The sequence below is a fragment of the Anomalospiza imberbis genome, chromosome 7 (assembly GCF_031753505.1).
Source record: "Anomalospiza imberbis isolate Cuckoo-Finch-1a 21T00152 chromosome 7, ASM3175350v1, whole genome shotgun sequence".
NCBI lineage: Eukaryota > Metazoa > Chordata > Aves > Passeriformes > Viduidae > Anomalospiza > Anomalospiza imberbis.
Window position 1 is genome coordinate 23,326,259 of NC_089687.1, and position 15,621 is coordinate 23,341,879.

Genomic DNA, 15,621 nt, shown 5'->3' on the forward strand with positions numbered 1-15,621 from the left:
AGAGCACACTAATAGTTTCATTGTCAGGTTATTATGAAACACTTGGCTTCTTACCTACCTTGACAGCAGCACGAAAAAAGTCATTGGCCTCTTGCAGCAGGGCTTTCCTTTCTTCCATGTGGAAGCATACTTCTTCTTGCAACAGACAGATTTTCTGATTTGAAAGTTTTAGATGTTCTTTTTCTGTATAGTCCTCTGAAAGCAAGATCCTCAATGCTTCATCTTCCAATTGTTCCACAGTGTAATTCCATTCCTAGTGGGAAAAATTCCACTTTAGTCAATTACACATAGAAAAATAATATATTGCATGGTAATAATATAAGCATTGGAAAATGTGTGTTTTTATAGGCATGAAAGCTATCATTATTTAAAACAGTATTTCTACTTGGAGGAGCTTCCCAGCAAATCATGGTTTTAGTGATAAGAGTTTCCAGCAGTGGCATTCTACATTTTTGACACAATTTCACAGGCAGGAGCAGCAGTTACTAAGGTGTCTGCTGCGAAAAATGGTTGGGATAACAAAGACAAGAAACCTCCTGGTAAGACCACACTCTCATGGCAAACAGCCCTTCAGCCCACCTGTTTCATCAAGAACAAATTAAAATATTGCCTAGACGACAGCTCCTTGCAGTGAGAGAATTTCTGCTAAGAGATGCCTGGTAATCACTTCAATCAAATGACCCTCCCTTACAGCAGGTTGTGCCATCATCCTTGGCATTCTCCATTGCACAGTTTCCCTGATTTCCTACACAAAATCTTAAGTCCACTCAAAAAATATCTCTGTATTATTTGGTCTTGAACCTTTCTAGTGGCAGTGACAGAAGGAAAAAAAGGAAGATTACACTTAAGAATTTCAAGTCATAGAGCCAGAAACATTTCTGACAATTGAGCCAGGTATTTTAAAACTAAGGTTCTTTAAAATGGATTCTGTTGAATCAGCACAAGTTTGCATATAGGTTTTTGGTCTACATTGCACCACTTGGAAGCACATTTAGTTAATTATGACTGATTGTCTATTTAACTCCTCTTTTTTTTTTTTCAACTACTCACACTGACCTGACTTGTGCTTCTACTGTGGTGACCCAAATATACACCAACTTTTGGAATGTTATTTCTCTACTGTGGTGAATACTCCCACCTTTCTGCCATGGAAAGACTAAGTAACAGTAAAAATCTATAGAACTAAATTAATGCTTTTTTCTTTACTTTTTGCATATTAAACCTACCTTTGCCTTTAACTTTTACTTAAAGTTAACTTTATAGTATTACCAATTTTAAAAAAGTGTTATAATAAAAAAATTCAATAGCCTTAAAATGTTTCAATCAGATTTTAAGGGCTTTAGTAAAAAGACTAATTTCACATATTTCAACAAACCTATCTTTGTTTTATTTTTGTGTTCTGGTTTTGCTTCAATATACCTGCACTGTATGCCTACAAAGATGCAAATTTGTCTCACTCATTTTAACTCTTCTTTCCTTCCATAAGGGAATGTAGAGGGAAAGCCTTCTCAGATAATTTTAAAGTTCATCTCTTCCCCAAACAAGCATCTGCCCACTGTATTTCCTTCTATGCTTCTTAAAATACTGCTGGTTGAGAATATCCTGCAAAGAAATTGCTCACTTTCTCAAGAAAACACTCCAAAAATCGCCCAAATATCTTGAGTTGGATACTCTCAGCTTCCTACTGAAATTGAGATGAATCCTGAGAACAAGAAAAGCAATTTTTCTTCTCATTTTGTCTATTACTGATAAACAGCTATAGCAAAATCTTTCTAATTTTTTAAATTTCTTTTTTCAAATTAAAATAATGACCATTACAGACATCTAGATGCAATAATCATCCTGTACTTTTAATTAAGTGAAACCTTGCACTCTATTATTTAATGCACAGTTCCCCTTTCATAAAATCCTTTGTCTCTCTATCCTAAGCAATATTAAGCAAGAATGAGGATTTTAGGCATAATAAATCACAGTCTTCTGTGCTGTATTTGTAACTTTTTACCTGACAAATTTATCTTGGGGGGAAAAAAATAGTAAGGATGTGTCCCCATACACACTGCTGAAGTGACTTGATTTCCAATTATATCAGCACTAGAAAATTGTCATGTTCCAATATTTGCAGCTGGAATGACTGATATGAATTGCATGGTCAGATTTTAATAGTAATTTTACTTACATTTAAACATATAGATATTTATGATAATTAGAAAACAAGCCTGAAGACAGGAGCTTTTAACTGGGATTAATAATAATTCACCACAAAAATGGCAAAAAAAGTGCAGTTGAATATGTGAATCCTCATTTTGCTATTATTTTTAATTGCATCATAATTAAAAAATAATATTTTATGCAAGAATTAAAAATGCACAAGAATGAAAAATGCTCATGTATTAGTGGAAAGAAAATTGTCCATAATTAGCTTAGAAGCAAATATGGAAAGACAAAAGTTCTGAATTGTTCCAGTGTATTATATGCTTAAATTATAATTATAGCAGGCAAGACTAATTATAAGAGAATTAATCAACTTACAGTGAAATTATTCCATGTAAGAGTATTTCATTGTAACAAAATTCATAAGTTTGTTTGGTACAAGATGCCCAACAGCAGCTTCTAGGTGATCTAAGAGCAGATATTAAACTCTGCCTTGTTTATGTTGAGGCAAGGCTCTTCTCTGACTTTTCACACAAGCTCAAAAACCCAATTTATTATAGTAATTTATATTTTAAAACATTCCACAAACATTACAACCTTGCACACTTTCTGAGGGCATTAAATTTGGTTAGACTCATTTGCTATCCTGTTTAAACATTCCTCAGCTTGTTGAATTTTCTATGAAACAGCTAGGGACAACTTCATTTTCAGCTTTCTATTTATAAGGAAATGTTTCTACACATAAAAAGCCAAGGCTTTCCATCAACAGGACATAAAAACTCAGTGGAAAAATCTTAGTTAACTTCTTCTGTTCTTCAGACCCCAACATGTTAAATTCATAACAGTCTGCCAGTCAGCACTAACGTATTTCTTACTCATTTTCCTTGAAAGAAACACACAGCCTTCTCTTACACTGACTCTTCAATTTACCAGGAGATGCTTATGAATTGCTCTGGCACGTTAAAGACACATTGAATGTGCCTCCGTAGCTCTTGTCACTATTGTTTTCCTCACACTAGTAAGTCTTAAAAACTTGCATTCGCTATTCTATTTGGTGAGGAAAATGAGTCCTTTCTAGGTTCTTTGATTAAACAGGTATTTTTCAAGAGTGTTAAAACTGATGAATTAAAAATATTGTAGCTTTAATTAAAAGTCTTGAACATTTTCTGCCTTCTAAAATATTCAACACAAGTCTGGGGGGGAAAATGTGAAAATACCTAAAAATTTACCTTGTTATTAAACAATTATTGTGGGATAAATTTACTTTTCTTGTCCATACAATAAAATATTTGAACTTTGAATTAAAACCTCAGAATCTGTATCAAAGTTTTTTCACTGGCATGTTCTAGATTTAAGCTTAGAAAACATGGAAGCACATTTATTTGACTTCACATCATGATCCATATATTAGATAAAATAGCAATTAAAACACAAGTCAATTAAACATAAAAGCATGCATTTTTTTCAGAATGTGTGATAAATTAGCTTATTCTTTCATATGCAAAAATGTCCACATCTGAACTTTTTCTGAGCTTTTTCAAATCTGTCTGTCATTGGTTCACTGCATACATCAGCACATTGATAAATTAGTCCTTGTGAATATTCTAAAGGCTTTCCCCTTCAGGAACTACACTGCAGTATAACTACCAAGATAATCACATCATATTATTATAATCAAAGTTCAAAAGAAGTAGTGGGCACTAATAAAACCACAAGGGGCTATGACCATTACCATATGATGTGTCTTCTGGGAAGTTCAGTGAACGGCTGTAGCAGTGCATTTAACAGTGAGCTGATAAAATCAACAAGCAGAAAGAGCAAAAAGAATTCAAAGTCTGTCAGCCCCAGAAAATTGCTGAGATATGTTGAAAATTATTTGGCCACAAAGTGGTGCTAGCAGTTCTTCTTTACCATGTCAAGCACTTCCAAGATGCAGAAATGTAACAGCAGGCAGGTAATCAGTGCTAGCACACCCTTATTGAAATATGAGCTCCTAAATGTGCCTCTTCTCTCAAATCTTGGTGGCAACAGGTGGGGGCAGCTGGGAAAGTCCTTGCAGGAATGGGAGGCAGGAGGGTTCTTTTAAAGTCTGTGAGGGTTGAGGGTTTTTTTTCCCCAGTCATGATTTCTTAGGTTTGTTTTTGGTCTTGATTATTTTACAAACTAGTGATAATGTTTCTATGGGCTTTACCCCTTAGCAAGGTGAAGTTCAACATAAGACACCAGCTTGAGAAAATAATAATAATAATGACTCATTCTCCTTTCTCCTCTCAGCCCAGTCCCATAAATTAGATACTAGGCCTATAAATCCCTCTTAGGCTGGCCTCTGAACAATGTAAGAAACCATTTCTCCTGTTCAACCTAATGTAACAATACATGTAAGTAAACACATTGTGTGACATTTCAGACATTGGAAATTTCCACTTTCTTACTCCCTGTGAGAATATTGGACTTGCTCTGCATATCTTCTACGCACAAACATTTTGCTCTGAGCTACAGTACACATGAAATGATACTTGAAAAGATTTATTTATGCTACTTTGGAACAGGTACCTCTTTTATTCTGTTTTCAACATCTGCAGTTCAGTGCTGCAAAAACCAGTGCCTATAACTGACAGCTTTCTCAAAGCCCCATAACTCACAGCTTTCTCAATTATATTTTCAGCGTGCAGTTTCAACCTGGCCACTCTTCTGCACATCATAAGCAAAACCCACATGCTCAGTAATATTCCCTTCAAGAATTTAATTTTCCTCTGCTGCAACATGCTGTTAGTAAGAAATGCAGAAGGCTTAAAGATAAGATGCTCTAAATCATAATTCACCTGGATGCGTAATAAAAAGGCTTAATGCTAAACACTTCAAAATGATCTCATTAAAAAAAGCAATTAATTATAATGATATGAATGATCTATTGCATAATGTATGGGAGAAGAAATTTTAGGTGAAATTGCAATAATAAGTGTTATTATTATAAGTTAGTTTCTAGATACTCAATCATGAAAAATATTATTATGCAAAATGAAAATGCATATTATTTTCCTTTCTGCACTTACACCCAATTTCTAAATCAGACAGCAAATTACAAGAATAGCCTGTGAAAATGAAATGTGGAGAAGATTAATTATTATTTGGTTAAAATTCAGGATGCTTTAGAACACCTATTGTTGTGTGTCTCTCTGAAAACACTCCACAGTGTACTCGTTTACTGCTTTATCTGTTTTTCTTGTGTCAAAGGTCTGTTCAGAAGAATTTATCTTTACATGTTCATCTTCCCTTTAAAAACAAAAAGTATTTTTGACATGCTGCTTGGAGAAGCATTAGAAATATTGTTGTATTGTGTTTACATGACAGCCTTGAAGCAGTTACCTGTTAATTATGCAAACAGGCAAACATGTGACATTTAACTACAAAGCTTACAAGGAAACAGATCTGTGAACAATCAGAAGCCTCTTACTATCAACACAAGAACCTTTTAAAAGACATTTAGTTCTAGTGGAATAGTTTCTGGATGAAAAAGGCCTCCTTGGTCATCCAGGTTATCCAAATTCAATTGCATGGAAATGATATATTGGGGAATGGTCCTGACCCAGCAACGGCACTTACCTGATTATGGCACAGTTCAGTTACCTAAAAAAGGTTCTAAATATAGGCAATTTATTTCCTACTAAGATTCTTTCTTTTTATAGCAACATTTTCTTTAATATCACCTTTCTTTTATGAGTGGCAATAACAGATTCATTCTCTGGAAAACTCATATTAGCTATGAAAGTGGCATTTTCAATTACTTTTAATCACAAGAAATAAATGGGCAAATACCTCTTCCAATCATGTACTCAGTTCACTGACAATTAATTATGGTAGAAATGGCTGGAGTTTTGTCCTTTATAAACATTAAAATTTATTAAAATGGTAATAAAATTGTTTTTTTGATTTTTCACCACAGGATTTTACATGTGAATTACCATTGTCGAATTCGATCACTAGATTTAAAAACCAACTAAACAATATTAAGGGTTATTCTTCTTATAACTTATGGGTAGCTTTTAAAATTTTAAATGGGAAAAAAAATGTGAGAAACATGGAGGCCTTGCATTAAAAGCAGTAAAATTGCTAAAATAATTTAGACATATAGATATATATATCTCATGTACATATAGAAAATACCTACTCCTATATGTGCTTGTTCAATGCCCATGATCATGTTTTGCTACACATTTTTAAAGTTGTTTCACCAACCAATTATGGTATTTCTTACTTTCACTTTGACTTCCATTTCTTCAAGTTCCTGAAGTAACTCTTCATTTTCCAATAGTGATGAGCCTAAGTTTTGCTTCTGAAAATAATCTCTGATGTTTTTCTTATACCAAGACGTTACCTAATTAAATAATAAAAAGAACTCAGTGAGAAGCTTGAGAAGTCCATTTTAAAAAATATGTACAAGGTAGTTTAATTAAAAAAAAAAAAGCTCACATTTTCATTCCTTTCATTTTTCATTCCTAATGTTCATCTTCTATTTAAACGCTTACATTTGTGTCATAACAAAGGCAGAAGGAAAGGACTAATACCAAAGCAAACACACAGTGGATTTATATGACAAAACAGACAAAAATGTATTCATCAAGTATGAGCAGATTGTAAATTAACACAGTAAAAAAAGAATCAAGTTATAGCCACGCACAGAATAAATGCATGTTTTTTGATACCATAAAGATATTGTACATTCTCCATTGACATACAGTAACTTAAATATTTGCATACACTAAAATACTACAAATCTGAGTATTTCTGACCTAATAGAACCTCTCCATCCCTGGCTTGAAAAACCCAGTAAAGATAACGGGATACTATTGTGTGGAACCATCTTATGTAGATTTACAAATTTATTACATCTTACAAACCTCTTCAGCAAGTATATGCAGCAAACATGTGCAGTGTACAATTAAATCTTCTAAATTCCACAGAATTACTTGCATTTGTATCTGCTTGATTCATAGTAGGTACCTCTCACATTTTTGGTAAACAACACATGGCAAGAATTCCTGAGTGAAGTTCCGCATTTTAAAATAGTATCCAGAATTAGTTATTGGTATCAAGAGGACTTCCTCCAATATTTCCAGTCTGGAAAATCACCACTATACTTAGATCATAGGCAACATACTAAGAATTTCTGTACTCTACAGATTTTAGTAGCCCATTAGAGATTTTGTGGTGTTGTTTTATCTGCTTATGTAGAATCATGCTATTTTTAATAAATTTAAGTAATTACAAAAAAAAAAAAAAGAAAAAACTTTTAAAATATATTGGAAGTATTTTTAGTTACACATTAAAAATATTCACATTGAGTCCAAGAGACCTAGGGAAGTAAGAAAATGATTTTAATACTAAGCCTTCATTTCTTGAGTATATCCTCCAGATGTGTACTTACTGACTGAAACATTTTTCCTGGAAGCACATTTTCACAGAATATTTACTATGAGATCATCAAAAAACAAATAAATGGAGTGGACAATAAAAACTGTGCTAAAAGGGAAATAAAAATTTATTTCCAAATTAGGGCAGGGGATTTTTATCATGTATCTGTTTAGTAAAACAAGCCAGTATTTCTGTAATGTTAGGCAGAGGAAGAAGTAATTTTTTAACCCTGTTATAGCAAAGTGTTCACCCCTTTACCATTTGGCAATATTCCTTTCCATTACAGTGAGTTTAATCAGCTGGCTTCCACTATAGCTAAGACCTCTGAGTGATTTCACTGTGCTACCCTAGCCCTGAAGGAACAGCTGAGAATTCTCAACTTGCTTTATAAGCAAGAAACCCACAGAATTTCACTTTTGGTGATTTTGTTGAAGGTATGGGAAAGGAGACAAGGTTAACACAGCTGTTAGAAAAAGACAGTGGTTTTCCTTGATTGGTTGAAATCTAAAATCACTCCTGTTTTTCAAGAATCAGATTTTATCTTTCATTTATAATAATTATTGACTAAATGAATTACTTTCTTCTTCCAGAGATAACTAATTATGCATAAAATAGGCCAATCTGCCTTTGATTTTCATTAATGAAAAAGATATCAGAAAATATGATGCTGACACTTCCATAAAGGAAACTATGTAAAATAAATATGCTTTATTTATTTATGACTATCAGATCATCACATTCCAGTTAGAGATCAAAGGGAGATGTTGCATTTTCAGTGTTCCATAACCTGGAAGCAAGGGCTAAACAACACACAGACTGTGCATCCTTCTAGACTACACAGTTGTGCCTAGCAAAACAGAAGCAACACAAAGAGCAAAAATCTACTCTTAAATTCAATACAGCAGAGCATGTCTCCAGTACTCTGCTTCATCTGTATCCCCTCAACTCTCACTAACATCAGTCAAACATTCAAAAGTTAGGATTTCCTCAAACAGAAGTAGCCCAGAAATATAGGCCTAATAAATATATTTAAGCTCCTTTTCTGTTCGACAGTTGCTAGGTTGGTTTTTATACTGTGATTTCCCTTGATATTGTATGTGTTACCTGGGTCTCTTGTTGGTGCCACAAACAAATTTGCAGAACCTGCTCCAGTCCTTGGCGCTGATGTCTGAGGAATTTGTCCAGCTGTCGTCTCCTGTCCTGCAGCATCTCAAGGAGATTGTCAATCTTCAGGCAGCTGCTGTGGGCCCCTTGAATCAGCTCTGGATTTGCATTTGGCCCCTCACATTTGAATTCTTCTATGAATTGAGTTAGGTCATGGCTTTTGTTTAAAAGAGCAAATGACTTCTCCAGAAGTTCTGTAAGAAAATAATTTCATCAGGAAAAACCCAGAATGCTTTGTGATTCTAGTACCATATTTCAAATATTACTCATGTATCTGTCAAACTATCTATTTGCATACACAACCACAACATATTTTCATGAACTGCATGAACATGAATGCTCACTTTAGAATATATATATATTCTAAGATCTTTCAATTTGGACAGCTCTTATGTAAACCTACGAAAGTACAATGGGGTATACACAAACATATATACACACACCTGTAATGGTGTACTGAGAGACATCAAAACAAAACACAGAAGTCTCATTGTTTTCTCAAAACTGAGTTCTTTTTGATGGTTTCCCAACCAGTGGGTAAGCCAAAGTGGAATTTTCTACCTTGCTTCCCATGTAGATCATTACCCTCTGCAGTTTTTCACTAGTGATGCAAGCTAAGTTTAGGTCTTTACATCCCTCACAGGCACTGGGGGAAAAAAGTGTTCTCATGCCTGGGGGCTGTTATAAATAAGTCAGGGGTATCAGGAACTCTTAATTTCTGCTATAGCTTTTCCCTAGACACATTCAGGGTTAAAATTCTGGTTAAAAGTGGACTACTCCACTTTAATGACCTATTAGTGACGTGTCTATCTTTGTTCCATCTCCTGAAAGTCATATAGTTCAAAATCTATTGGATGGACAATGATCAATATTTCTAAATTTTTCAAATGAAAAGGGAAATTTTTTTTCCCTTTTCCTTATTCCACAGAATAAGGAAGAAGGGGAGACAAATCAATGTAAGTGGCAAGGTAGACATGAAGAAAAGTATAAAGAAAGGAATATTTACCAGGATCTTCCAAAAAAAACAAGAAGCAATTCCCCTGAAACTTTGAACTCTGAACTCTTCCCAGCTGAGTACTTGTACTGATAATTCAAGGCAAAGCACCCTAAATCCCCACCTTTCACAAAAACACTAAGGGAAGAAGCAGAGTGGGAGGTCTCTAGTTCTTCAGTCACCAAGGGCTAACAAGAGAGATTAGTTTCCATGAGCTCACTGCAAAAAGCCTGTCCATTTCACTTCTTGCCTTCCAGAAAACTGGTATTAATCAGAAATGTTTCATCTCAGTCCATCCCAAATTGAACACACATAGAAATGGATAAACAAATGTATTTCATAAATTTTCACTTTTTTATTCCATTTTGGAGTGCATTTATGGTTTTTTTTTTTTTTTTAATTCCAGAGATATAAGCATTTGTGATAAGCTACTTAACACATACTGGTAGAGTCAACACTTGGTCAGGGTTGTATTTTCAGACACCTTTCTTTGGAGTGGGTAGAGAGTATCCTTCTTGTAGAAAACATTGGTTTTTATCAAATAGCTCAATATCAGCTTTCAGAATTTTTATTTTATTTTAGGGTAGAATAAGAAGTCAATAAATTGCAGCCACTTTCCTCCATCTGAAGGAAGTCTTATTTCCATCAAAGCAGACTTTGTCAGGCAAATGATTTCATCTGATCCTTACAGTTATAGATGATCTTTTCAGCAGTAAATTACTGCCAGATACTTCAAGTTTAAATTGGTATGCAGTGAGCATTTGGCTCCCATGAAGATCTATTTGGAACACTCAAAACCCATATTAGTGTTATCCAAGTTTGATTCTCTATTCAGCCTTCCAGAAAGAATACCTGGTGTTCAAGGTAGCTAAAAACGCTTTAGCTAGTGCTTCACTAGTGAACAATAAAGTACACACTGATATTCTGACAAGTTTAATTTTAAAATTTGATTAAAATTACAAAGACAGAGTCTTAAGACTTATAAAAAAATGCAGAACCATATAGAATTGCCTGAAGAGCCACACAATGAGATTAGTTCTAAAAACCTTTTTCTCTTTTTGATTTGAATGTGTCACAATATAGTAAAAGGTGCTTCACATGAAAGCTTGAATAAAGAAAAATAATTTATGTGAAAGAAACTTTATGGGCAAAGGTATGTGCAGGAAAGTTGTTGAAGGCAAGATGCAAGGGCTAGCTTGAAACCAGGAGTTTCACATCTTTCAGCAAGTCTGCTAAAATCTATCTCACCATTATATTTTTCCAAACAAAACATATGCATATTTGTTATAAGATTTTTTTTTTAATATGCACAGAAAGAATAGAATTACCCCATCAAGAAGTCAGCACAAAACCACATGCCATCAGAAGTGGAGTACTGTTTGTACCTTTTGTATGATGCTCTTGTTGCAGAAGAAGTTCTCTCAAAGAGTCAATATTATCAAACTCTTGAGCGTTTTTCAGGAAATCTTCAACTTGGTCAATTTTAACAGCAAACTGCATTAAGGAAACAAAGGATAGTGAGAAGCACACTGTAATTGTGTTTTGCCTAACTACATCATAATCTCTGTGTTATTAGAAAAGTTCATGTGAATTTGTAAATTCTTGGAGAAAGACATTTTTAGTGACTGCCAGATACAGATGCTTTGTGGCCTCTATGCACTTTCTGAGTTGTTTTTTTCTTTCAGGTACTGATTGAAGGATTTTAGTTGACACAATCTGTAATTACAATTTGCCACTTTGCTAATCATCTTTCCTTGTGCCAAATCTAATTTCTTTTTATAATACACATTATCAGGACACAATAATTAGTAGATTGTTCATCTTGGACTTCTTAGGATAGTCATTAATCCCATGGTTGCTTTGGCAACTTATAGGGGACACTGGAAACAAAATTATCAGGGAGAATTATTAAACTCTTCAAGTTCCAGGATGTGGGGACAGTTGATCATGAGGCTACATAGAGTGGGCAAAAACCTGCAGGGTCTGGAATCCCTCCCTTCTTTAGCTCCCTGTGTGTATCAGTGAATTAGTATGAGAGAAATGGGCAAACAGGGATCACACAGTTTTTCTTTTGTGTCCACCTGTACACCAAAGTCTGAAGTAAAGCACTGTCATGTTCGACTAATGTTTGCTTTATGAAATTACAATACCTTATGGATATTTTGGTGTAAATCTTTCAGTGACCAATCATCAATGTGCATCAGTGAAGGCATCTGAGAATAAGTTCTTTCAATGCCAAATATTTTTAATCATAAGGGATGAAAGCTATTCTGCAGAATGTCCATTGCCACTGAAATAGGTATTTTAGGGCTTGGTCCAGTTCCACTTTTCATTGGCATTTTCTGTCAAGTACAGATTTGGGAGACATCGTGACTAAAATATTTCTTAAAGTCAACATGGTGTTTTGTTCAGCTTCATCCTACACTATCTGAAAGGTGGAAAAGGAAGGATCCTGAGGAAGTATCCCAGGAATTTAATTTTCTTGTTTGCGCCAAACTTTAGGAATACAATGAACAACATAAAACACATTAAAGTTACAGTGGTCAGAGTACTTGTAAGATGAGGGCGGCTTCAAATTAAGTTATTTCATTTAAATACAAACCTCCAGAGCGTTTTCAAAGAACACTGAAGTAAGTTCCAGAAGTGCCTGTCGCTTCTCTAACATAATGATGAGAGCATCCCATGCATCCCCAAGGGTCTCTGCCATGGCATCATAAACCTGACTCTTTTCCTTGTTCTCCTCTGCAACCTTGTCTGCTTCCTGCAGCAGGTCCCATACCTTGTCTTCCAAAGCCTGAGAAGGAAATACACCAAAACAATACAGAACAAACATAAGAAATGTGTACACAAAATCCGAAAGACCGTGCTGATACCGGTGTCAGGATATTTTTACAGTGGGTCTGTACAGAAGCCACAGGCCTCCTACTCCTGCTTTATTTCCAGTTCCTAGTGATAGGAGAGTAGCTATTTCAGCATGTTTTATAGCAAGCTTCTGAATTTCTACTGCACTTAAGAGTTTGTATGTGAATTTACAAAATTCACAAAAAAACAAAATTTAAGAGAGTTTATCATGTTATCTCTAATATTTACACTCCAAAGTTTTTACGTCTCTATAAACACGTCTTCCTGGAAATGGCAGCAGTGCAGATATTTTGATTCCTCCTTAATAAATCATCATATTACATTACTGGACATTAGAAGTTTGTGAGGTAATTTACTCAAAGGTTTCTGATGACTACAATGCAATCCAGACAAGAGTGGTTTGAACATAAGCACCTATTCTCCAAAAAAACTACACCTAATTTATGTAATGTTTCAAGTTCAGCTTGCTGCATTGCTCAAGCTGGCCACCAAATAATAATGCTCTATTGTCAAAATAATTCTTCTATGTTTCATTCCTAATCTCACCCCAAGAAAAATAACTGCTGGCCAGCTTATGTTACAAATCTTCAGTGTGTCAGAAAAATTGAGAAACATTTGTTCTGTGTTATTCCCCACCCCCATCTTGGGTTTTATCATGAGCATGAGTTAATGAAGTGTCACCTTTTTTTGTTATTAGAGGTGCTACCACATTAATATGTAATATAAAAAGAAATTTTTATTAGGCAATTCAAACAGCCATTCGTATACTACTGGATAAAAATTTGATAATCAACTCTAGGAGAAGGCTTTATGATGATTCCTTCTTGATGAGGCATAAAATTGTTACATGCATAACAACTCAGTAAAAGCAGTGGCATTCATTAATCATCCAACATGAGATATTAACATTCTAGACTGGCTCTGTAACAAATATAACAGGAATTAAATGAGTAGATGAGATACTGATAGTCTCTTTACTAACTCAACATCTTGATATCAATTAATGAGAAGCATTATAGTCATGACAATGCTGATATTAAAAAAAATGGGGTAAAATATTCTCAGAACCTTACACCCAAACTGCTTGTCACTAGAAGGTTAATTTTACCAAAACATCAGACCACTTTCATAGCTGTTCTGAATACACTGTAGAAAACCAGATGACATCTGAGGTAGTTCCATGTGAAATTTCTTGGCAAAGACTAGTTTTCAAAGATCTGGCTATTTTATATTTTGAAATAAAACTAGGTATGCTTTTATCCTAATATTACATCAGCTTCAGCATATTAAAAGACATTTCAAATGCTAAATCTTTCCTAACTACACAAGATGAATGCTACAAAAATGGTATAGGACCTAGAAGTAGCTTTTCTTCTTTTAGAAGCCTTTTATCTGAACAGGTTGTTAATTACCATTTATCCCTGGCAAGTAGGCTCTGTTTTCTAGTAATTGATTAGCTGTGAGGCATAGCTAATCCCTAAGACACAGAGAAAACCGGAATATTCTTCAAGGTTATCAGACATGCTCCCTGACTTTTAAAATTCAGTTACTATGGGATGAATTCAAATCCAGCCAAAGAAAATTAGAAAGTTAAAGTAAATCAAACTACTGCATTTAATGAAATGCAAAACTAGCGTGCATAAAGTTACAAAAAAAATTATGAAACTGTTCATGTGTAATAGTCTTTTAGTGTTTAGAACTGATTAATGGAAGTTTTCAAATACAGACTTATTTTTTTCTTTAGCATGGATTGAACATGGTTCACTCATTTGAAATGGGAGTGTATTTTATTGCCTTCAAATAAAAGTTCCTGTAATGCTACAAAACCCCGAATATACTATTACAAGAGTTGTCATATTGTCTGTTTCCTCAGCAACAGAAAAAGTTACCTTTTGAGAAGACAGACTAATTTAAAAAAAGAGAGAGGAACATTTTACAGGAAACTACTCTTTCTTTGAGGAACAGTTCAAATACCTAAGATGGTCAGAATTACATTAAAGTTTTATTGCCTTGAGTTTAAAATTATGCTTCCCACAACTATCAAAGCCACTAGTTACTGTGAACTTTCAAAAAAATTATCCTCAACTGTGTTAGTTTCTATAGATTACATATGTGAATAGTTTATTTTTAAATAAAGTTGACTGATATTACTGATTTTCTACTTTTTCTCTTTGAAATATAACCCTTTTATCAACACAGAGCCAAGGAATAATTTGGACAGGACTCTTCAGGTCATCTGTCTAACCCCTTGCTCTAGTTACTCAAGGACTTAGCCCCTGAAGTCTTAAATATCCCTAACAATGGAAATTCCAGAACTTTACTGCACAACCTGTTCTAGAATGAACTCATTTTTGTGGTCAAACTTTTTTCCCTAATAACCAGTTGGTATTTTCATTTTTCCAATTTGTGTCTCTTGATCTAGAAGTAAACGTAGGAAGAGGAAAAATGTGTATTTCCATCAAAAAAATGATTTCACAGAAATCTGAATTTTAATGAGGTTTTTATCAATTGAGTGAACTTAACAGAGCTTTCCAGTAAAGACTTAAAATTATTTCAAACATTTTTGGAATCTCATGTTTCATTCCCTGTGAACACAAAAAAATGGAAGAGTAGAGTTCTTTTTGGACTCTGAGAAGCTGGAATGAAGCCTGACAATAAAAGGAATGCCTACCATGTAGTCAAAAAGGAGATCATGCAAACATGCAACTTCTGTTGCTGTCAGTAAAACCATGTCAAAAAAGCATTGCTCTGAAAACAGCAGACCAAGTTCAATTTCTATTAAATATCTGTGATATGTCTAATTCTACCATACCAAAAGAAGAGCACTAGAAGCTTAAAGGGGGCAATGTTCTGGTTCAGATGGACTGAAGGGATACTGGGTGGATGCAATCCCAGGCCTGCAGCAGGAATGCTCCCTGCCTGGTGATGCAGCTGCTGTGCAGCCACACCTCTCCCCCCTCTCCGTCTCAGGGTAAATTTGCCTCTGATATTGCAGCAAACACAGAAAAGTCTTTCATGTAAGTTGTGTGGGATAGTAT

At 34.5% G+C, this 15,621-nt stretch overlaps 1 protein-coding gene across 5 annotated transcripts in view; it reads right to left on the bottom strand.

The window, feature by feature from the left end:
- Positions 1–15,621, bottom strand: part of CCDC141 (coiled-coil domain containing 141) — a 65,514-nt gene that overhangs the window by 37,785 nt on the left and 12,108 nt on the right. For all 5 annotated transcript variants that reach the window (XM_068195999.1, XM_068196002.1, XM_068196001.1 and 2 more), the window contains exons 4-8: positions 12,324–12,515; positions 11,107–11,215; positions 8,668–8,921; positions 6,407–6,526; positions 59–253 (exon numbers count right to left, since the gene is read on the bottom strand). In XM_068195999.1, the coding sequence (XP_068052100.1) occupies positions 59–253; positions 6,407–6,526; positions 8,668–8,921; positions 11,107–11,215; positions 12,324–12,515 (870 nt within the window). The remainder of the gene's footprint in view (positions 1–58; positions 254–6,406; positions 6,527–8,667; positions 8,922–11,106; positions 11,216–12,323; positions 12,516–15,621) is intronic.